Source organism: Canis lupus, chromosome 10 (genome assembly GCF_048164855.1).
Source record: "Canis lupus baileyi chromosome 10, mCanLup2.hap1, whole genome shotgun sequence".
Classification (NCBI taxonomy): Eukaryota; Metazoa; Chordata; class Mammalia; order Carnivora; family Canidae; genus Canis; species Canis lupus.
This window is the reverse complement of record NC_132847.1, coordinates 25290420-25315605: the sequence shown is the minus strand read 5'-3', so window position 1 is coordinate 25315605 and position 25186 is coordinate 25290420. Positions and strand designations below refer to the sequence as shown.

The following is a 25186-nucleotide window of genomic DNA, read 5'->3' as shown; positions in this document are numbered from 1 at the left end:
AATATAGGAGCAGAGTCTATTCCTTAAAGTCTTCTTCATTCTCCATTTCTGCTTCTCCTCCGTCTTCCAAACCGATCAGATAACCCTAACCAGACAGGGTTCAGACACACTACACTGCTACAGCTTTGCTGCCCACAAGGGCAGCTGACGCCCCTACTACAGCTCTACTACACCGCCTCGCACAAAGCTCGACCTGTAATAAGCACCCAGGGAAGAGCGATGTGAGAGGAAGTGAAGGAGCAAGCAGTATTTAGCCTGAACTCTCTTAACAAACACCACTTGCCACTTCCAAGTTCCTTTTTTCACATGACCTTCCAGGAGTAGCACAGCTTTTCATCCTCATTCCTGGGCTTCCATGTCCATTTCAAAGTGGCTGCCCAGGTTCCTGTCGCCACCGTATCTGCATTGTAGCATTGGGAAGGCGAAAGCAGCCGGGAGGACATTCTTCTTTGGAGCGTTACACCAAATGGCACATATTTCTGCTCCTCTCCTTCGCCACATGACCATTATCTAGCTGAAACGGAGTCTGGGAAGCGTGGTATGCGGCTGGACATAAGTGTCCTATAATTACGGAAGGGAAGAATGGGTCTTGGTCAACTTCCAGCAGTTTGTCAACTCATCATCTTCACCATCACTGCTATCGCTAAGGAGGCTGAAGCCAATTCCGTAAAACTTAAAGAATTGTAGTTGAAGAGAAAGCAATCAGAGGATGTCTACTATGAATCTTAAATGTTGGGATAGCAATTCAAACTCCTCTGTGCTTTCTTTACCCCCTATAATCCCACACACTCTTCAGCAAAATTAATCTTGTACTGGGAAGGACAAACATGGTCCCTATGCTCTCTCGCTCCAAGGTGTTACTTGGGGTGCCCTACCTGAATGTAATCAAAGGCTTGTCCCTCATGCACAACTGGGGATATTAGGATATCTAAAACCAGGGTGCTAAAATGAAACTACAGGGTTCTTCATACTGCAAGCTATAAAATAAAAAGTACTTTTTGGTTTATTTTCTCAGGTTAAATAAATCAAACTGTGCCCTTTGACTTTCTCCAGGAAAATATTAAACATCAACAGGGTAAAGCTCCAACTTGACTGTTAATTTTGTAGGTTCTCTAGCCAACAATTCCAGGAGCCTGATAACTTTGGGGGCAAAGATCTAAAAGTTCAAGGAGAAAGAATAGATACTGCTCTTCTAATTCTTAGTTGCATCTCTTCTTCTCTGATGAGGCATGCAATAAAGAGATCTAATATTTAGAGTGCTGAACTATGAAGCATTCAGCTAAGAACCATCATGTTACATAATTCAAAAGATGAATTCTAGTATAAAAAAAATTAGGGCAGCCCCGGTGGCCCAGCGGTTTGGCACCGCCTGCGGCCTGGGGTGTGATCCTGGAGAGCCGGGATCGAGTCCCACGTCGGGCTCCCTGCATGGAGCCTGCTTCTCCCTCTGCCTCTGTCTCTGCCTGTGTCTATGAATAAAGTCTTTGAAAAAAAAATTACCTCTGACTTCTTTCCGTTCATTTCACAAGTATTGGAGTGCTTATAATTTACCAAGAACTGCTCCAGCAGTGGGAATACGCTGGCCTCAGAGACTTTACATCCCCATGATGTGAGACAGTCAGTAAAGAAATAACACCTATAGGGGATCCCTGGGTGGTTCAGCGGTTTGGCACCTGCCTTCGGCCCAGGGCGTGATCCTGGAGTCCTGGGATCCCAGCATGGAGCCTGCTTTTCCCTCTGCCTCTCTGTCTCATGAATAAATAATCGTAAAAAAAAAAAAAAAAAAAAAGAAAAAGAAAAAGAAAAAGAAAGAAGACCTATAGTATGTGAAATGGGGATACTTTCTCAATTCCCAAGGTCTTATTTTGTTCTTCCTGAAAGCCTTCTCAGATTAATCCCAATTGGCTTTGTCACTTCAGCAATTTTTTTTTTATAGATTTTATTCATCTATTCATGGGAGAGAGAGAGAGAGAGAGGCAGAGACACAGGCAGAGGGAGAAGCAGGCTCCATGCAGGGGGCCCAACGCAGGACTCGATCCTGGGACTCCAGGATCATGCCCCAGGCCTAAGGCAGATGCCAAATCGCTGAGCCACCCAGGGATCCCCCACTTCAGCAATCTTATTAAAATATCTGGAAAGCTAGGCTTGATGCTGTACACTTCAGAAAGTCTGACATTCAACATGAAAGGATATTGAAGAGAGGACAATGTTCTCTTGGGTATAGAAATCCAAGAAATACTTTGGAATCTATTTCTCTGAGTACTTTCAAAAAAAGAGCTATATAGTTCCACTCCTACTAATCAGCTACATTTTTGTCAGAGAAAGGAAAGGACCAATGTAGAGCAACTGCCTCAACAGGTTAGAAGGGTACACACACTACACACGTGACTGTTTAGTGGTTAGCTAGTGGTTGGGGGTTTTTAATTTATCCTTTCCTGAACTGTTAAAATTTTCAGCATTTAGCTCAGATAAAAGTATATAAAGTGAAAGAACAGGTGAGGCTTTTATTGGACAGGAAAGGGGGAACAGATTAAAACCAAAGTATAAAAGGATGCTTTCAAAATCCATCCCTGAACATCAAAACACTGCCCCCAGGAACTGCCTCGCACAGAAAATTTACAAATATCCACTTGATACGATATGGATAGTAAGAGTCTAAATGCCTCTTTCCCCATCCATTCCACATACTTTAAGACAGGAAATGCTGGAGCACCTGGGTGGCTCAGCAGATGAGCATCTGCCTCCGGCTCAGGTCATGATCCTGGGGTTCCATATCATGTCCCACATCCAGCTCATGGGGAGCCTGCTTCTCCCTCTGCCTATGTCTCTGCCTCTTTCTGGGTGAATCCCATGAATAAATAAAATCTTTTAAAAAGGCGGGGGGGGGGGGAGGTTAAGGAGGCCAACAACTTTTCCCTTGAGTCTCAGCCTCCTTTCTTTAAACTACAACCACAAAGTGATTTAGATCAAGAGAACACACAATCTTTTTTTTAATCAAGTCTTTATTAACAATAGGCTTACAAAGTCAACAAAAAAGTGATATTTAACATGTTAAATGAACTTTAAAAAAAAATGCTTCCTTCTTTAAACCGTTATTTACTACAGAGCTCCAAAGTAGTACTTTCTTAAAAGCTTGCCCTAGCCTGCTGACAGCCTTTTTATAAATATGTATAAAATCTGAGCTGCATCAAAACTGCTGTAATGTGGAAGAGCATTAGCTACTGAATCTGTCGTCTGAAGGAAAACTGAAGCAGATGTCACGGCTGATCCCTTCATCACCTGAACTGTTTGGACTACAGCAATCTGAAAACTAATCACCTTAAATCGGAGAGAAGCCAACACCTCTGTTTACTGAAATCTAGTGCCAGAACAAATGTTTTTTAAAATATACTTTTAAAACAGCTATCGAAGTAACTACTAAATACCTTACACTTAAAATAAAAAGGTGTAAGAAGGAACTGATTTGCAGGGATGGATTCTTTTGATGAAGCCTTGTCTCCGAAAAGAATAATAAGAGCTTTTATATTTGTTCTTTTGGGTTAAAATATTTAGTTTGGGTTTTTTTCCTTTTCAGGTGGGGAGCACAAAGATTTACACCATCCCTTCCTAATGAGAGTAAGTTTGCATTTCTCCTGTATACAACACAGCGGTGGTAAAAGTATGTACTTGTGGGGCTGATAAAACCCATCTGTGATTAAAAAAAAATTTTTTTTTTGAAGGAGAAAATGAAGAAAGTGGATCTCCTGAAGTCAAGCAGTATCAGTAATAATTCCTCTCAATCAAAGAAGCAGAAGAAATGCCAATAGACAATAAAAACAAGTTATATGCCAGGCACTGTTCTAGGTAGTCTTTTTGTAGGACTTTATTTAATCTTTCCCAAAATACTATGAAGCAGACTTCCACTCCAACTGGGGTACAGCGGGGTTAAGCAACTTGCTCAAGGGCACAGAGCTAGAAGAGCGATGAGGCGCAGGACTCCCGTGCAGGCAGGCCGAATCCAGAGGCACTTCTGCTAGGAGCTACTCTATCTCCTAATCATCCGGTTAACACCTCTCATCTACAGATGGGTAAGAGAGAAGGGACATCAGTGTTTAAAACAGCCCAGACTAGATCTAAATACTTTTTCAAAACACAACTAAACTCAACAAACAAAGAAAAACACATCAACTCTCTTACAAACAAAATGGAAAAACACTGATCATTCTGAGCAAATCTCCTGCTGAGTGGAAAGGCATGGAATACCTATTTTCTACTGCTCGTGCACACGCAGATAACAGCCGGTCATAGCAACTGGTCATCTCATCATTTTAGAACTCCACTCAGTGAAACATGTTAAGTCAAAAGAGAATACCAAAAAACAAAACAAAACAAAACAAAAACAAAAACCCACACACATTAAGGTTTTGAGATTTATTAAAATAAAGTATTAGCAAACAATATGCAAAAACAAAGTTCTTAAGAGTTATGGCTTTGAAAAGCACAATATAGTAAAATCTAATACATTTTTATAAGTATCAAAAAGGCAACAGAATTGAAGCATGTTGCTAGAATTTCACTTTCTACAACATACACAGAAGCAGAACAAGTACAAAATAAGCAGATCTATAGCGCAGCCATTGGTTTGGTCTTTATCATCTGCATGTGAAATATCTTTTTAAGAGAAGATGGGTAGGTACATACAAACATCCAGTTTTCATGATTACAATCCTATCCAATTTTAAAATAAGTGATATTCAAAATGCAATTTTAACGCACCCAATTAAGAAGAAAATCACTTGCCCAACTATTATCTTCAAGAGTCCCTATACATAAAATACTTCATGAATCAAATCAAAGCAATGTCATCTCCAATGACATTAGAAGTGAAAATCTGATTCTAAAAAATTTCTTTTATAAGGAACTTAGGATTGTTTGGCTTCACTGTACTTTTATTATGATTAATACCAGCTAGTATCAGAAGGCGCTACTCATTAGTGAGGGAAAAGAAAATATCTGTACACAAAATTCTGAACTTCTTAGGAATAGTATCGTCAAATGAATACTTAAGGGACAATGGTTTATGGTAACTGCAAGAATTTTAAGAATTGAATTATTTGGACAAGAACCACACAGAACTTTTTCAGTCTGCCATGAATAACAGAAGAATTCTGCTCTAAGACCCTATCTTTTCACCAAAACATCCCATCGCTTGTTTTACAGCAACTGCTACCAGTGAATATTTTAACATAAGCTCTTAAAAAAAAATTTTTTTTTTTGCTATGTAAAATCCCTCTGTTTTTTGTAAACCATCCAATTTCAGGTTAACACTTCAGTTATAATACAGTTGGCTTTTAGAAGATAAGTTTCTACTATGAATAATCCAATATAACAAAAGCGTGGTAAATACTGTTACCTCTTTTCATTAGGAAATGCTAAACTGTAGTCCAGTGAATTCCAAAGAACTATCCACCAGGCACAACTGTTTATGCAGAAGAAATGCCTTGAATTGTCAGTTTCCATACATGCATCTTCTGTGAGAAGAAAAGCTCCCCCAAACCCCACCTGTATCATAGAGGAAAATGGCTGCTGCTCTGGAGGAAACAGGCTCCAAACCTGAGATCTGCCCCCCATAAAGCTGCCCTAGTTAGTATCTCAAGAGACCCTCCATAAACCAATGTTTAGGAAGACTCCCTGCCATTAAAATCACCAAACATGCCTGAAACCACCATGATATCAACTACATTAAAAGATCCTTGCTTATCTAGCTCCTGGGAATAATGAGGACACATTTTGTATTCCCATCTGAGTGAGTGAAGATTTAACTAAGAAGACAAAGACGGACTCTGATCCCTTTAAAAAGTTAACAGATCCAAAACTGAAGCCATCACTGGAAGTTGAATTCAAAATTATCAAAAGAATCTTTTATTTCAGTAAGCATAAAAGATATTCATATATTTTAAGTGGGAAAGTGATAATAATCCAAAGTAATACTGAGCAAACAGCTATGAAGAGTATAAAGAAATAGATCGAAGCTGATGTATTAGATGCTCTTCTGTAACAGAAAGACAGTGCTTAAAGAGGTACTATCAGACTTTCTGGAGGTTCTGTGCTACTGGTAGGGTTTCATTTTTCATATAAGCCTTCACTGTTTCCCACGGTTACCCTCAAGGGTTTTACGATGTGAGCCCCAGGTCTCATCTTGACAAGAGATTTCAGATCTGAACACTTATTATTTTACATCTTAAAAGCATATCTTACTCTCCAGTGTCACGGAAAGTATAAAGTAGCTACATCCTCTTGCAGTGCTATGAGGTATGTAGCTCACTGAACTACCCAGTAATCTTACTGTGGATTTCAACTCAGAAACCCAGCCAATTCTATAACCACAGTTACCTTAAATAACAATAAAATGTGAAAAATGACTTATATTCTGATGTATGTAACTTGACATTTTGATTGATGTTTTCTTTAATCTCTAAAAAAAAAAGCGTTAGCTTCAGTAGATCAATAACATGCCCACTAGTTTACATTCTGTAACTCAAGCCAAGTAATACCAAAAAGACCATAATACTTTATGAGACAGAGATGCTGATCAAATGCAATGCTTATTTTTTTTTCTGATCATCTTTCTGTCGTGTTTACTCAGATTAAAGTTGACTCAATTTCTCTTTTTGCATTTACCAAATCGGTTGTCATTTTATTATTCTCAGACACTAGTCTTTTCAGCTCACATATGTTGTATGTTGTACAAGTTATAAAAGGTGATTGTTCCAGTGGTGTTGGTATTTTCCATCAACTTTGACTATAAAATAGATTCTAGAGATTAAATAAAAATTTAAAACTGTCATTTTCTGAAAAGGTTTCCTTCAGAAGTGTCTTTTCATTGGTCATAATTTTATTTAGTTTTTTAAATCTCACTGGTGATTTTTATCTCCCATCCATGGATTTGGGGCACCCTCAGGAATTACAGAAGCAGCCACATTGAATACAATTTTCATTTAAAATCCAGGGGTGTGGAGTTAATAACTTTTAGGAAGTACAACAGGCTTATACTTTTCCATGGAAGTCTTGACAGGAGCTTCATACTGTCCTCCATGAGATAAAATTTCTTAAGGAAAACACAGAAAAGGCCAAACACATAAAACCCTGCCAGTTCTAAAGGTTGTAATGTAACTAAAAACAATTTTTAATTACCTCAATTGAAAACAACAATTCAACAGTTCCACCAGTTCAAATCCACTGATTTTGAATACATGTATGTCATTCAATATGGATGCTTTTTTTCCTACAAATTTGTTCCAAAGATTATGCCATAAGCCTGATAAATAAAAGAATAATGTAAATAGCGAGGTTCTAACACCAAGCAAATAATTCTCTTTTCATGTGGCTGACACAACTCTGGAAGATTAAGAATGCATGTCATGTAAAACTTCTGTCTGAAGCTCGGGTGGTGGTCAGAAAGTATCTTTTTACCCAGAAAGGACCGTGAGCTGAAACACATATGGCACTTCACCTGAAAGAACTAAACCCCCCCAGTGGCTGCACTTCGTAAAAGGAATAAATAATGTCACGGAAAACAAAATGAAATGCATATTCTCCTTTCCTTAAAAAAAAAAAAAAATGCATTTAAAAAAATTTTAAAAGCAGAAAGTCAAACCAAACTAACATTTTAAATAGAAGACTGGCTCCATATACTTTCGAAAGGCACCAGAAAATAGCTTTCCCTGGTAGGTAAATTAGGTCTTTTTTTTTTTTTTTTCTGAAACCATGTCTTTGTTCTCATGCCATAACAAATTTGACTGCTCTCAGGAAAAAGAGGTTAAAAGCCCTTGACCCAAAGCCTTCAAGCATGATTGACTGAATGGCTATTTTAGAATTTTCACATCTTTCCTCTCTGAGGACTGTTCTGAGAGACTAGTGTCCACAGAGGTCCCCCAAAAATGGAAAACCAGCAGCATGTATGGTAAATGAGAGAATAGTCTGCATTCTTTGATACATGACTATATTAAAGTCAACTATTCTCAACAAACACTGCTTCTTCAAGGACGTACCAGACCAGCAGCCTCAACTTGGGGCTAGACTGAAGAGGCTTCGGGCTACAGTCCCTGGGTCCCTTCCTTGCTCAGGGCAACTGATGGCAGTAAAAGCAATGGGATTAAGCACGGGACTCTCCAACAGGAGTAACACCCATAAGGCAGCAGAGAATTAGAAAGGCACCTTCAGGTGGAGCTACAGAGTAACAGTCTTATTATCATCTAGGTTGAAAATACAACAAAAGCTAGAGAAAGTGTAACTTCTACAACTGTCATCTATAAACCGCAGTGTCTGTTAATACAAAAGGGGTACCAAGGAAGTAAGGATGTGCATCCAAGTCTAAGTCACTTGAGTGTGTTTCACAAAAGGTTACACTAAAAACTGTCACCCATCAAAGTGCAAAATAAAAGATTAATGCATGTCAAAATTAGAGTTCTTGCAACAGTGGCCAAAAGCAGCAAAGCTGAACAAGGCCGGGCGTGCACTGTCACTAGCTATAAAAGTAGTACTTAGGACAGATTCTGAGTAAATGACATATAATGGAGATCTGTTGTTTACAATAATTCTTTTTTTTAAAAAAGGAAACGTTTTACAAAAGATATACCGAGTGAAGTCACAGGAGACTGACAAACATTTAGCTGTATTAAATGCAAATTTTATGACATTGCCTAGAAAACTATGACTTTACTTTTACTGAACACTACTTGTTAGAGCAGTGCATAGTGTTCCTTCAAATAAAAGTTTTGTTTTGTTTTTTATAGTTTCTTTTCAGCCCCTACCATATGCTTTTACGAAACGATGAATTACACTTTCTTAACACTGGTAGGACAAAGAAACTGGTAAAAGTACAGCTTCTGCAGGATGAAGAGTAGAAGGGAAGACTTTTTACTGTATACCTTCTTAAACTATTATAATTTTTCATCATGTGGTGTATTACTTTTTCAAAAAACTTGAACAAATAACAAGTTGGTTGGGACAAGGCAGCAAAATTGTGTCCCAGTTTAAGATCAATGTCAAACTTGTGAACTGGGGTACAATATTTACTTTGCATTTCTCACAACACTTTTGATAGTTAATCACATGAACACAAATAACAAACAAATGTAGATTCATTACAAAATACAAATGTATTGGTCACAATTATGTAGAAAAAAAATAAGCTGTAATATCTGTTTTCCACGTAAGCTCACAGTATCTGTACTGAAGGTTTCCCTAAAATTAAAACAAGTCCGCTAATAATATAATTGAAAAGACTACTTCTGCACTATGAGACGGAAGATATGGGGTTCAGAGGGGAGCCCATCTGAGTAAGGACTTTATCCAGCCACTGAAGAGGCCCATGAAGATGAATCTCAATCCAACAGGGGGTGCTGGTAACATCCTGCCGGTGATACTCGGCTCCCCAGCCCTATGAAAATGAAAAGATATCATAGCAAATCCCTCTTGAAACTGTCAACCAGCCTAAACCAATTTTAACTTACTAACAAATAGATACTTTAACAGTGGAGACCACAAAACCAATCTTAGAATTCACCATGGAATTAAAAGCAACATAGAGTTGCAGTATTCAAAGAGATAGGATTCCTTTAACAGAAACCCTTGGAGCAAGAAATGTTTCAGAATTCTTTTTCTTTTTGAAGTTTAGAAAGTTAATACAGTACAAACAGCTCATAATTAAAACACTATTATTTCTGCAGTGAGATACATCCTCACTAAATGGAATAAGTAACACATAGCAACAGCCTCATGTAAGTTTACATCAGATTTTGTTATGAAAAAGTTTTGGGTTTTCAGGTTTGGCTTTTTTTTTTTTTTAACCATCAGATAAGACACTGTAGATCTGATCAATGTATACAAGTGTAACTAAAGTAGCTGGGATGAATTAAGCTGGAACACTTTAGCCTTAAACTCTAAAGATTAAAACAGAATTTTTTTCACTTTTATTTTCCTAGATCCACCAAGGTCTCTGCTTTACAGCTTAGAGTACTGCTGGTCTAGGGAAATTAGGCTTGGGAGGGAGGAGATGGGGAAGTAGAAATTAAATACATCACAGTTTTGTTTCAGGGGCACCAGGGTGGCACTGTTGGTTAAGAGTCCTGGGAGTGAGCCCTGTGTCCCTGCCTTGCATCCCAGCATATCAGGCTCCCTGCTCAGCAGGGAGTCTGCTTCTCCCTCTCCCTCTGCTCCTCCCCTCCCACACCCACGCATGCATACACTCTCTCCATCAAATAAATAAATAAAATCTCTAAAAAAAAAAAAAGTTATGTTTCTATGGAGGAGGAATGCCTTTGGGGCTAATAAACTGATGCACAGAACAGACTTACAGCAAAGCAGCAAGGCAACACTGAACTGTGGGTCTGAATACCAAAAAGAAAAATCCCGCTTAGAGCATTTCACAGTTGGTTTTCTTTGGCTAAATCCTTAAGGACCAATTGGATAGAGTACAGGATGCTTTTATGCATCACTAAAATTCTTTCCTAATTTTACTCATAAGCCATCACCCTTGGAAGGCCAGTAAAATAAGCCCAAGAGCAAATGATAAATTTGAAAAGTTCTTTCAACTTTGCAAATCCTTAATAACAGAGGTTAAGTGCAAGGAAGATAATTTTAGTCTCCTAAAGAATTTTTTAAGTCACTCCAGTGGGATCTAATAATAATTGAAACTGCTGAGGCTAAGGAACTTCAAAAGCAATTTTAGTGTTAAATGCTTTCTAGCAATTCAGTCTTTAACTGAAGCTCTTTATAAACTCAGCCCCTATTCAATATCAAAATCAGTATCGTGTGTTTTATAACATCTGGACTATAAAATTAAAACTTCGACCTATTGTGTGGCTTTGAAGCTATAAATTCAAGAATGTCATTTAAAAACCTATTAAGTCAGGTCAAAAGTAAATACCGATTTTCATTTCAGGAAGACATTTTAAAATCATAACCTATAGAAATATGCAAATTTACAGTGACTCAAATTAAGCTACAGGTTATAACCCACTCACCTTGACAAAACTCATTCGGATGGTACACATTTTGGTGAGCTCATACACTGCCTCAAACCCATGGTTGACAGACTGAGCCAGAAGCTGAGCAAACTCTTGGTTGTTAAAAATTTTGAGGCTGCAACTGCTGGGAATCTTACAGACCGTGGTAGGATGAAAGCCATGATGAAAGTTGCAGTTCCTACTCTGAACAAATATGCTGCTGTCACTGAGGCACTCTGCATACACCTCTCCACCAACATAGTACAGATGAACACCTTAAAAAAACAAGCATTACAAGACTCACCTTAATAAAGGTGAAATAATAAAAATCATAAATTTTTTTAATAAAAAAAAAATGTTTCATTATACAATGAAACCAAAGAGGTTGTAGAAGGTGCAACCAAGAACACCCACTAACCTATAGCAAAGGCCCAACAGTCTGTAGATATGAAGCTACCACTAGAGGGCCTTAGACTGCCGAAGATAATCAAGAGGTTAATGGCCTCCATCTACAGTGGTCCTCAAATAACTGAGACTTAAATTAAGCTTAAGGTTGGCAGCTTATTAGGTTTATCAGTTCTTAGGTTCTTTTCTTTTCTTTTCTTTTTGGTTCTTTTCTCTTTGCCAACAATCATTTATTATCTCTAGGAGCAAAAGCAAAGGCAAAAAGACAAAGAAAGCGCAAATGATGAGTCCTTTCAAAGGAACGCTTGGTGCTAAGTTAATTTATCACAGAGTCAATTGGCAAAGTGTTTTGCACTCTTTTAACTAATGGAGAGTACAGCAGCATTAAAAATTTGGCCCTAAGTCACATATGTAATTGCAGGTCACAGGAAGAGACTTTAATTTTTTTTAAGAAGAGACTTTAAACGGCAGATTTATTTTACTTCCCTTGAAAAGAATGGTTTTGGTATTTAAAAATATATATATATGTAAATAATATGTGAAGTTTCAATATTAAAACTTCAACTTCTATAGCTAAAGTTATTTCCAACTTTTTACTTCCACAAAGAGTGTTAAAAAGGCCATCCTTGTATACACATACCTCATACACGTGTGAATCACAGACTTGTATTAGGCTATGATACAAAAAACTGTTTTGGGACACCTGGGTGGCTCAGCAGTTGAGCTTCTGCCTTTGGTTCAAGGCATGATCCTGGGGTTCCGGTATTGAGTCCTATTATTGGGCTTCCAGCACAGAGCCTGCTTCTCCCTGTCTAGGTCTCTGCCTCTCTCTGTGTCTCTCGTAAATAAATAAAATCTTTAAAAAAACCAACAACTGTATGTTGTTGTTTCTAAGCAAATAAAATGACCCATGGAGGAAGGGATCCTAGAATTAGATACCGGGAAAAATGGGAAAACAAATTCTAGAATTTTAGAATTCACCTGGTAGATTTCTCTTAAATCATTCTAACGTAGTGGGAAAATCAATACATAGAAGTGAGGCATTTCACCAAAAAAAAAAAAAAAAAAAAAAATCAATGCCAAGTTGGCAACAGAGTCAAAAAAAGAACAGAAACTTCCTTTCAACTTATTTTTGGCCATAGTATTTTGCTGAATCTCTTCTATAAGAAATCACATGACAATTATAATTATGGACCTTTTGTTCTAACTTGGACTAAGACTTTCTCAAGTGAAAGAAGTAGAACAGAGCGAGTGGCAAAAACTAAACTTACAAGACAGGCAATACACTCTACCTGGGAAAGGTTTCCTTTCTGACCACTTGCATGAGCCTCTGATATTTCATTGAGGTGGGAAAAGTTACTTGTTTATTGTGGCAACTGTCTTGCTGGATGAAACATAAATAAAACCTGGTTACCTGAATTTAAAAGGCAGGAGGAGTGGTGGAGAGACTTGTCATTCAAACTGGATTTCCCACCTATAACCCAGCTCCTCCCCACATAACAGAAGTTCTTACAAGGCACCTCTTCTCAAAAAACCATAATTAAAAAATTCTAATCCTATGCCAGCAATCATATATTCCACAAATATTTGTTGTGTACTTACTGTGAGCCAGGAACTATTCTAGCTGCTGAAAATAATGCTATGAACAAGGCAAATTTCTGTAAAGCTTGTATTCCAGTCAAGAAGGCACTCAAAAAATAAATAAAGAAATCGTATGATTTCAGATCCCAAAGAAAAACAAAGCAGGATAAGGAAAAGAGGACTGATGAGGTCTTGACTTAATACATTCTATGGTATCTGCACCTTGAGAGCAGAGCCCATGCTTCAGGCTCACATTACACTCTAGTGCCTTATACAGTGCACGGTACAGAGCAAGAACAGCAAATGACTGATTTCAACTGAACGCAGGGCAATGACAAAATTACCTTTTCCAATATGTCGTCTAGTGTTCTCAATTGTTGAATTACGATTAACATTTGACAACAACCCCAAGCAGAATCTACTTTTATTATTTGAAGGGTCTGTGAATCCATCTACTAACACACTAGTAGAAGATGCATGAAAAGCCTCCCCAACACGATTGTTTAATTCATAGTAGACAATTGAACACCAATGTTTGGGCTCTTCATAGGCAACAGGCTGAACGTCTGTAAACAAACCAGATTTAAAAAACGATTAATGAGTAAATTAGAAACCCCTGATTCTTTATGTGTTTCCCTTACAAACCAGATAAAAAAACGATTGAGTAAATTAGAAACCCCTGATTCTTTATGTGTTTCCCTTACAAACCAGATAAAAAAACGATTAATGAATAAATTAGAAACCCCTGATTCTTTATGTGTTTCCCTTTAAGCCAATCCAAGCACTCAATGAAAAATATTTTCAGATATTTCACTTAAGTCTCTCACTGTCCTCCCTGGCTTGGAGTCTGTACTTAAAAAAAGAAATGGCCATGAATATGATTTTAAAACTTTTCTAAATGCAAATATAAAGACAGGCAATATTACATTTATTTTACTTTTAAATTTTTATTATTTTAGTTGACATATAATACCATAATAGTTTCAGGTGTACAAGGTAGTGATCAGATACTCCTATACATTATGCACTGCTCACAATGGTAAGTCTAATAACCATTTGCCACCATATAACACTGTAACAATATTATTATTATTCCCTATACTATACTTTTTTCCCCTATACTATACTTCTCACCTCCGTAACTTATTTTATAATTGGAATTCTGTACCCTTTAATCCTCTTTTCCTGTTTTATACACCACCCTCCTCTGGCAACCACCAGTTTGTTGTCTGCATTTATGAGTCTGTTTCCGGTTTTTTTATTTGTTTATTTGCTGTGTTTTTTGGATTCCACATAGGTATGAAATCATATGGTATTTGTATTTCTCTGTCTGATTTATTTCACTTAGCATAACATCTTCTTGGTCCATTCATCTTGTTGCAAAATGGAAAGATCTCATCTTTATGGTTGAGGAATATTGCGTATATATCTCCTTTATCCATTTATCTATTGATGGACACTGACATTGCTCCCATATCTCGACTACTGTAAATAATGCTACAATAAACACACATGTATCTTTTCAAATTAGTGTTTAAAAAAAATAGTGTTTTCACTTTCTTTAGGTAAATACCCAGTAATGGAATTACTGGATAATATGGTATTTCTATTTTTAATTTTCTGAGGAATCTGCACACTGTTTTCTACAGTGGCTGCACCAATATACACTCCCACAACCAGTACACAAGGATTCTCTTTTCTCCATATCCTTGTCAACGCTTGTTATTTGTCTTTTCAATACTAGCCATTCAGACTGATGTGAGGTGGTATCTCACTGTGATTTGATTTGCATTTTCCTGATGATTAGTAATGTTGAGTATTTTTTCATGTGTCTGTTTACTATCTGTATGTCTTCTTTGGAAATATGTCTATTCAGGTTCTCTGCTCATTCTTCTAATTTAACTGTTTGGTTTGGGTTTTTTTTTTTTTTTTTTTTTTTTTTTTTTTTTTTTGGTGTTGAGTTATGTGAGTTCTTTTTTATTTTGGATATTATCCTTTATCAGATATAACATTTACAAATATCTTCTCACATCCAGCAGACTACACCTTTTCTTTTGTTGATGGTTTCCTTAACTGTACACAGCTTTTTATTTTGGTGTGGTCCTAACAGTTATTTTTTGCCTTTGTTTCCTTTGCCTGAGGAGACATATCCCATAAATACGTTGCTAAGGCCAATATCCAAGTGATCAGTGCCCTATGTTTTTTGAGAAGTTTTATGGTTTCAAGCCTCACGTTTAGGTCGTCTATTTTGAGTTTACTTTGGTATATGGTGTAAGAAAATGGTCCAGTTTCATTTTGTCACATGCAGCTGCCCAGTTTTCCCAACACCATTTACTGAAGAGACAGTCTTTTCCCCATTGTATATTCTTTCCTCTTTTGTCACAGCTTAACTGATCATGTAAGTGTGAGCTTATTTCTGGGCTCTCTTTCCTGTTCAATTACTCTAAAGTTGATCCTGCAATTTTACTGATTTCATTTCTTAGTTCTAACAGTTTTTTGTTGTTGTTGAGTCTTCAGGATTTTCTATATTTTATATATATATATATATATATATATCTGCAAATAATGATAGTTTACTTCTTCCTTTCCAATTTGTGTGCCTTTTCTTTCTGTTTCTTGTCTGATTGCTGCAGCTAGGACCTCCAGTACTATGTTGAATACAAGTGGCAAGAGTGGACATCTTTATCTTGTTCCTGATCTTAAAGGAATAGTTTCGGCTTTTCACCATTGAGTATGATGTTAGTTGTAGGTTTGTCATATGTGGTCTTTCCTATATTGTTTCCTTTAAATCCACTTTGTTGAGCGTTTTTATCATAAACAGATAATGATTTTTGTCAAATGCTTTTCTGTATCTATTGAGATGATTATATGGTTTTTATCCTTCGTGTTAGTAATGTAATATGTTGCAATGGTTGATTTACAGATCCTGAACCACCATTGCACTCGGGGAATAAATTCCACTTGATTGTGGTAAATGATCCTTTTAATGTACTGTTGAATTTGGTTTGTTGACATTTTGTTGAGGATTTGTGCATCTATAAGTTCATCAGCAATACTGGCCCATAGTTTGTTTTTTTTTTTTTTTGGTAATGTCTTTATCTGGTTTTGGTATAAGGGAAAGGCTGGCCTTGTAGAATTAATCTAGAAACTCTCTTTCCTCTTCTATTCTTGTAATAGTTAGAGAAAACATAGGTATTACCTTTCCTTTAAATGTTTGATAGAATTTACCTCTGAAGCCCATCTGAGCTTTTGTTTGTTGGGAGTTTTTAAATAAAAATTTTATTACTAGTAATCAATTTGTTCAGATTTTCTAATTCCTCCTGATTCCGTTTTGGAAAATAGTAAGTTTCTAGGAATTTATCCATTTCTTCTAAGTTGTCCAATTTGTTGGATAGTATTTTTCATAGTAGTCTTTTATATTCCTTTGTATTTCTGTGGTTTCAGCTGTTACCTCTCTCATTTCTGATTTTATTTGGACCTTTTCTCTTTTTTTCTTGAGGAGTCTAAGGGTTTGACAATTTTGCTTATCTTTTCAAAGAAACAACTCTTGGTTCCATTGATCTTTTCTATTGTTTTTTAAGTCTCTATTTCATTTATTTTTACTCTGATCTTTATTATTTCCTTCTTCCTACTAGCTTTGAGCTTTGTTTGTTCTTTTACTAGATCCTTTAGGTGTAAGATTAGATTGTTTACTTCAGATTTTTCTTGTTTCTTGAGGTAAGCCGGTACCACTATAAACTTCCCTCTTAGAACTGCTTTGGTTGGGCAGCCCGGGTGGCTCTAGTGGTTTAGCACCGCCTTCAGCCCAGGGCCTGATCCTGGAGTCCCGGGATCGAGTCCTACATCGGGCTCCCTGCATGGAGCCTGCTTCTCCCTTTGCCTGTGTCTCTGCCTCTCTCTCGCTCTCTGTCTCTCATGAATAAATAAATAAAAAATAAAATCTTTAAAAAAATATTAAAAAAAAAAGAAAGAACTGCTTTGGCTATGTCCCAAAGATCTTCAACGGCTGTGTTTTACATTTTAAGTTGTTTTCCTAGCACAATCTATTCAAGGTTTATATGTGTATGACAAACCTCTGTATAAGCAACCTGAAAGATTTAACTATACCAGTATTTGTAAAATTATTCTAAACAAAAATATGAACTAAAAAGGCAAGTGAGACTCTCAGCAAGCTAGGAATAGAGGATAATTCTAGAATTTGATAAAGAACATTCACAGGGAACTAATACCTAACTTCATACTTAATGGTGAGGAACTAGAAGATTTTCTGCCAAGGCCAGAAATTAGGTAAGGATGTTCTCACCACTCTTTTTTAACACTGTACTGGAAGTCCTAGCTAATGCAGTAACAGAAAGGGAAGTAAAAGGTACACATGTTGGAAAGGAAGAAATAAACCCATCTTTGTTCACAAATAACATGACTGTCTATACAGAAAGCCTGAAAAAATTTATTAAAGAAATTCCTGGAACTAATTAAGCTGTTACAGTAAAGTTGAAAGATGCAAGGTTACTAAGCAAAAATCAATCACTTTGCTATACACCAGCAATGAACACGTGGAATTTAAAATTAAAAATTTTATATTATATTAGCCACTTATATTAGCATTCTGAAGAAGAAATACTTAGGTAAAAATCAAACAAAATAGGTATAAGGTCTATACAAAGATATACAGCCCTAAGGAGAGACATTCAAGAGGAACTAAATAAATGGAGAGATAGTCCGTGTTCATGGAAAGGAAGCCTCAATTCTGCCAGGAAGTCATTTCTTCCCAACATGTATCAATATAGTTATCAATGAAATCCTAATCAAATTCCTAGCAAAATCATCTTGTGGATATCAACAAAGCAATCCTTAAAGTTTCTTTGGGTCAGCAAAAGATTCAGAATAGCCAACATAATACTGAAGAAGAATAAAATCAGAATGACAATATTCAACTTATTCAAGGTAGCATGGTACAGGCAAAAAGAATACATATACAGATCAAAGGTACAGAAGAGAGAGCCCAGAAAAGACCCATATAAATACAGTTAACTGATTTCTGATGAAGGCACAAAGGCAATAAAGGAGAAAAGATAGTCTTCTCAACAAATTCTACAAGAACTGACATTCACATGCAAAAAAATTAATCAACACATGTTACACCCTTCGCAAAAACTACCTCAAAGTGAATCACAGACCTAAATGTAAAACACGAAACTGTAAGAGCTCTAGAAGATAACAGCACAAAATCTAGGTGACCCATGAATATGGTAATGAGTTTTTAGATACAATACCAAGGCATGAACCATGAAAGAACCGAGAAGCCAGACTTTACTAAAAATTAAAGACCTCCGCTCTGCAGAAGACACTATCAACAGAATGAGAAGATAAGCTACAGACTGGGAGAAAATATTTATATACACAAAAGACATATCTGGTAAAGGACTAGTATCCAAAATATACAAAGAATTCTTAAAATTCAACAAAAAAAAGTAAGTAACCCAACTTAAAAAATGGGTCAAAGACATAACAAGCCACCTTATCGAAGAAGATATACACATAACAAGCATATAAAACCATGCTCCACATGTGTCATCAGTAAATGCAAGTTAAAATAGCAATAAAATACCACTATACACATGTAAGAATGGCTAAAATCCGTAAGAGTGACATCATCAAAAGCTGGTGAGGATGTGAAGCAATAGGAATTCTTGTTCATTGCTAGTGGGAAAGTAAAATGGTACAGCCACTTTGGAAGACAGTTTGGCACTTTCTTACAAAACTAAACATACTTGGGGTACCTGGGTGGCTCAGTGGTTGAGCGTCTGCCTTTGGCTCAGGTCATGATCTTGGGGTCCTGGGGATTGAGTCCCACATTGGGCTCCCCACAGGGAGCCTGCTTCTCCCTCTGCCTATGTCTCTGCCTCTCTCTGTTTCTCATGAATAAATTAATAAAATCTTTAAAAAAAAAACTAAATATACTCATACCATATAATCCACAAGCATGCACCTCAGTATTTACCCAAAGGAGTGAGAAACTTATGTCCACACAAAAACCTACACACAGATGTTTACAGCAGCTTTATCCATGACTGCCAAAACTTGAAAGGAACCAAGATGTCCTTCTGCAAGTGAGTAGATAAATAAACTGTGGTGCATCCAGATGACGGAATATTATTCAGCTCTACAAAGAAATTAGCTATCAAGGCAGGAAAAGGGATAAGGGAACTTACAGGCATGTTACTAAGTGAAAGAAACCAATCTGACAAGGCTAAATACTGTATGATTCTAACTAGACATTCTGGAAAAGGCAAAACTATGGAGACAGTAAAAATTATCAGTGGCTGCAGATTAGAAGAAGCAAGGGGTGAACAGGCAGTGCACAGAGGATTTCGAGGGCAGTGAGATTATTCGGTATACCGCAGGTCTACCTCTGTGTGTTACCAGTACTATAATGGTACATACATGCATTATTCATTTGTCATAATCCACAGAATGTACAAGATCGAAAACGAACCCTAATGTAAACCATCGATTTGGGGTGATAATACTGTGTCAAGATAGGTATGACTATAATATATATAATATATGTACCACTCCAGTGAAGGGTTTTGGTAGCTGGCAAGGCTGTGTATATGCGGAGGCAGGGAATGTGTGGGAACCCTGTACTTTCCTCTCTTGTTTGCTGTGAATCTAAAACTCATATAAAAAATGAAGTCTGTTTAAAAAAGGAACGAAAGGAAAAGGAAAAAAAACACAACTAAGTGAGCATGAACTTTTGGTAAAAGTTAGTATACATTCTAATGTTAAACACCAGATGCGCCTATGGGAAAAGATTATACACAAAATAAATTACCAGCCAGACTTTTATTATTGTAAAAGTCAACAATTCATAATGGATGTAATAGATGGAAGGACACATATAAACTTTTCACCCAGGGCTGGTAGAGTATCTTGGGGCTGAAATCAGGAAGGAAAGTCATCAACTCTCAAATTTCCTTTCAAAAAAAGGGGCAGAGATTTAAAAATGTCCAAAAAACCCTCAAGAGTGGCTACGTGGCCTAGGTGGGCAGTACAAGGGAATCGGTTAACTTTTAAGACTCAGTTCTGATTATTCAATTGCAAAGAATTCAGATAAGGAGGAACAGAAAAAAATAAACTAATGTGGACCCAGAAAGAGAAGTGTACTAAGGGCTTGGAATTCTAAAAAGTTTATATAAAAGATGGAACAGGGAGGGGCCCACAATCAGAGATACATACAAATGAGTTGCAGGCAATTATAAGAATAGTGTCAGAAAAGCTAGAGCCAAGAATGATCAGAAGCTTGTAGGAAAAAAGTGCTAAGCAAAACTAAAAAGGCTCAGAGAAAAGAAGAGAAAGAAGAACTCTGCTGCTGCTCAAAGCTAAGGACATACTGTCAAATGGCAATTTAGGGCGCTACAGTTTAACTCTGATGTCCTTTTGGTCACTTCTGTCAAAGAAAACAGGAAAAAAAAAAAAAAACAGAAAATAGGATTGAAAGGAGGGGAAACATTGGTGAAAAAAGACCAATGAGGGCAAGAAGACTTGAGTGCCAAGTCGCTGCAACAAATGATAGTGCAAGGAGTATCTAACATAAAACTCCACAAAGCTGCACTCCAATCTCTGGACAGCCAGGACAAAGAAGGAAAGGAAGATGACAGGGGAGGTAAATCCAGTTCATAGTTTCAGAATGAGAATACCATTTACTGGTTATCACCTGATGCAGTATGCTATGGCCATTACACATAGTGTCTAATCCAATCAATAACCTGTAATTCCTACGCAAATATTCTGTTTAATGTACAAAGAGGGAAACAGAGCAGAGACATTTAAGCAGCTACCTGAGGCTGCAAAAGCAAGTAAGGAGAGGTACAGGAATTCACATCCAGAAAGTAATATCCTGAAACATTTGATTCTACACGAAGGTCGATTCTATGAGCTACAAGAAAATCAGTATGACAAAAGTCCTAGATAAATTCTAGACCTTGAAAAAGCAAAGACAGTATTCACACATTAACAAGACTACCAGGGAGGCCTGAAATTTAACTGTTCTTAGAAATGTGGGGCCCTTGGGAAAGCACAGCATGACATACACTCCTTCAATATCATCACAAACCCATACAAAGCACGCAAAAACATCATTCTTTTAAGAAACGTATAAAATGGCAGTACCATTACTTCTAAACTTGTTATAAACTAAGGAGCTTTAAAGTCTCAAAACAAAGTGACTTTAGAACAATAATGAGATTCCACTTAACATATAATAGGATGGCTATTATATTAAAACAAACAAACAGAAATTAACTGTTGGCAGGAATGTAAAGAAATCAGAACACTAAGATACTGCTCAGGGGAAATGTGTAAACAGTATAGCTGCTGTGGAAAAGAGTTTGGCAGTTCCTCAAAAAGTTAAACAGAATGACCATAAAATCCAACAGTTCTACTCATAGGCATAGGATACCAAATGAATTAAAAAGCTGAGAGCCCAAAAAATACCTGTACAGCAATATTCATGGTGGCATTATTCACTATTCTACCAAAAGTTAGAAACAACCCAAATGTCCATCAACTGATAAATGGATTAACAAAATGTGATATATGCCTACAGGAGAACACATACAGTTTTGGAAAGAAATGAAATTCTGACACATGCTGTAACATGGATAAACCTTAAAAATATTAAGCTAAGTGAAAAAGCTAGTCACAAAAGAACAAATATGATATAATTCCACTTAGATAAGGCAAATTCTTAGAGACGGAAAGTAGAATAATGGTTATCAAGGGGCTAAGAGGAGGGGGAGTTACTGTTTAATGGGTAGAGCTCTGTCTGAGATAATGAAAAGTTCTAGAAATAGACAGTGGTGATGACTGCATGACACTGTGAATGTACTTAATGATACTAAGTTGTTCACTTTACCAACAGAGCCCCAAAGTATACAAAGCAAAAACCAACATGAATGAAAGTAGAAATAAATGATCTAGTAGTAACAGCTGGGGATGCCCCAATTTGGAATCTCATACCCTCAACAACTGACAGAAGAATTAGAAAGAAAATAAGCAACGATATAGACTTGGACAACACTATCAACTAACCTGATCTAACTAAAATCCAGAGAACTTATGATACCTTACAGTACCAAAATATACATTTTTTTTTCAAGTGCACATGGACTAGTCTCTAAAACAGACCAATGCTCTGCCAGGGGTTAGAAACCTTTCCTGCCCACCAAACCCAGGAACATATAAAAAGGATTAAATACCATGACCAAGGGGATGCAAATATTTTATTTTATTTTTATTTTTAAAGATTATTTATTTATTTATTCATGAGAAACACAGAGAGAGAAAAAGAGGGAGACACAAGGGCAGAGAGAAAGGCAGGCTCCATGCAGGGAGCCCCACGCAGGACTCAATCCTGGGTCTCCAGGATCACATCCTGGGCTGAAGGCGGCGCTAAACCGCTGAGCCACCTGGGCTGCCCATGGATGCAAATATTTTAAGTTTTGCAAGCCATGTGTTATTTTTGTCACAGATTCTTCTTCTTTAATAATCTAAAAGCCATTTCTAGATCACAAGCTGTACAAATATATGCATAAAACAATTCTCAATAAATAATTTTTAAAAGAATTGGAATCCTACAAAGTATGCTTTGCAATCTCATAGTGGAATTAGATTAGGAATCAATAGAAAAAACTGGGGAAATGCCCAAAAAAATGTGGAAATTGATTACTATGTTACTTAATAATCCAAGGGTTATAGTAAGAAATTACAAGGTAAATTTAAAAGTATTTTGAACTAAATATGTATGAGAACAAAACATACCAAAATTACGAGGCAATTAAAGGAACGGTCTTAAAGAAGAAGCAACTGAAACTAATCATCTAAGATTTCACCTTAAGAAACTATAAAAAAGGCAAACTAAACGTAGAATAAGCAGAATAAAGAAAAAAACTAGAGAATGGATTTGGAAATCAATGAAAAATAGAAAAGCTGGTTCTTCCAAAAGATCAACAAAACTAACAATCCTTTAGCTAAACCAACCAAGCAAAAAAGAATAAGACACATATTACCAAAACCAGGAATGAAGATATTATCACTAACCTCTACAGAATTATAAAATATACTATGAAAAACTTTATGCCAACAAGTTAGACAATTTAAACAAAATGGACAAATTCCTAGTAAGACACACATTACCAAAACTGACTCAAGAAAAAAGGAGACTCTGAACAGACTGATCCAATTAAGGAAATTGAATCAGTAATTAAAAATTTCCCCACAAAGAAAAGTCTAAGCCCCAAATGACTTCATTGGTAAATTTTATCAAATATTTAAAGAAGAAATAATACAAATAAGCTCTTCCAAAAATAGGAGAGAATACTTCCCAACTTACTCCATGAGGTCATTATTACCCCGATACCAATGCTAAATAAAGACTTCACAATAAAACTACCACTATCCCTCCCTCATGAATATACAAGCAAAAATATTCAGCAAAATATCAGTAAATCTAATCTAGAAATATATTAAAGGGCAGCCTGGGTAGCTCTGCTGTTTAGCACCACCTTCAGCCCAGGGCCTGATCCTGGAGACCTGGGATCGAGTCCCAAGTCAGGCTCCCGCACGGAGCCTGCTTCTTCTCCCTCTGCCTGTGTCTCTGCCTCTCTCTTTCTCTGTGTCTCTCGTGAATAAATAAAGAAAAGAACTATCCCTATACATTAAAAAAAAAAAGAAAGAAATATATTAAAAAGGATTATATACCTTGACCATTTGGGAATTATCCCAGGAATAAAAGCCTGCTTTCACATCAGAAAGTAAGTTCATGTAGCACACATTAACTAGAAAAAAGGGAAAATAACTCATCTGATCACCTCAACAGATACAGAAAAAGCCTCTGACAAAAGCCAACATCCGTTCACGGTAAAAATTCTTAACAAACTAGGAATAGAAGAGAACTAATAGTTTATGGCTAGCGCTCTAGAAAAATGGTGAACAGAAGTAGTGAGACCAGGCTCTCTTGTTCCCCATTGTAGGGGGGAAAGTAATTCAGTCTTTTGCCATCAAGGATGATGAGAGCTACAGGCTTTTTGTATATGCCCTCTAATAATGAGAGAGAGAAAAATATTAAAGGCATCCAGATTGGATAGCAAAAAAAAATTTTTTTAAGCTTTTTTTTTTAAATAAAAAGAAAGATTTTATTTATTTATTCATGAGAGGCACAGAGACAGAGAGAGAGGCAGAGACACAGGCAGAGGGAGAAGCAGGCTCCATGCAGGGAGCCTGGTACGGGACCCAATCCCAGAACCCCAGGATCATGTCCTGGGCAGAAGGCAGATGCCTAACCACTGAGCTACCCAGGCGTCCCAATTAAATGCTGTTTTTTATTGACATGTTCCTGTATTTAGGAAACCCTAAGGAATCCAGGTACCCACACACATACACACACACACACACAAAAAAAAACCCTACTAGAACTAATAAATAAGTTCAGTAAGGTTGCAGGTTATAAGATTAATATATGAAAATCACTTGTATTTCAATATATTTAGTTAAGTAGAAACCAAATTCTATTCACTTAGGAATACATCTATAAAGAGAAACAAAAGTAAAAAATTTATACTAGGAAATGGACGATCTAAATAAATGGAATGACATACCACACCTGTGGACTGGAAGATGATGGGAAACCTCCCCAAGTGATTTATTTTTTTTTTTTTAAGATTTATTTATTTATGATAGACAGAGAGAGAGAGAGAGAGAGAGAGAGGCAGAAACACAGGAGGAGGGAGAAGCAGGCTCCATGCCGGGAGCCCGACACGGGACTCGATCCTGGGACTCCAGGATCATGCCCTGGGCCAAAGGCAGGCACTAAACCGCTGGGCCACCCAGGGATCCCTCCCCAAGTGATTTAGAGATTCAATGTGATCTCTACCAAAATCCAAGGAGGGGATTTTGGGGAAGCAGAAATTAACAACTGGTACTAAAATGAAACAGAAATGCAAATAATGCTCAAGTGCTGAACAATTCTGAAAAAGAATAAAGTTGAAGGAATCACACTTCTCGTTTTCAAAACTTAGTATGAAGCTTTAGTTAAGTATCTCAAGTACTATGAAGTATAGACCCACAAATCAATGAACAAGTTAAGAGTCCTGTAATAAACTCTTAAATTTGTTCAACTGATTTCTGAAAAACATAAACATGACAAGGCATTT

At 36.8% G+C, this 25186-nt stretch overlaps 1 protein-coding gene across 3 annotated transcripts in view; it reads right to left on the bottom strand.

Moving 5' to 3' along the window:
• Positions 1 to 7674: 7674 nt before the first annotated feature.
• Positions 7675 to 25186, bottom strand: part of SMAD5 (SMAD family member 5) — a 51648-nt gene continuing 34136 nt past the window's right edge. For all 3 annotated transcript variants that reach the window (XM_072841116.1, XM_072841117.1, XM_072841118.1), the window contains 3 exons: positions 13319 to 13540; positions 11007 to 11263; positions 7675 to 9421 (listed from right to left, as the gene is read on the bottom strand). In XM_072841116.1, the coding sequence (XP_072697217.1) occupies positions 9278 to 9421; positions 11007 to 11263; positions 13319 to 13540 (623 nt within the window). In that variant the 3' untranslated portion in view covers positions 7675 to 9277. The remainder of the gene's footprint in view (positions 9422 to 11006; positions 11264 to 13318; positions 13541 to 25186) is intronic.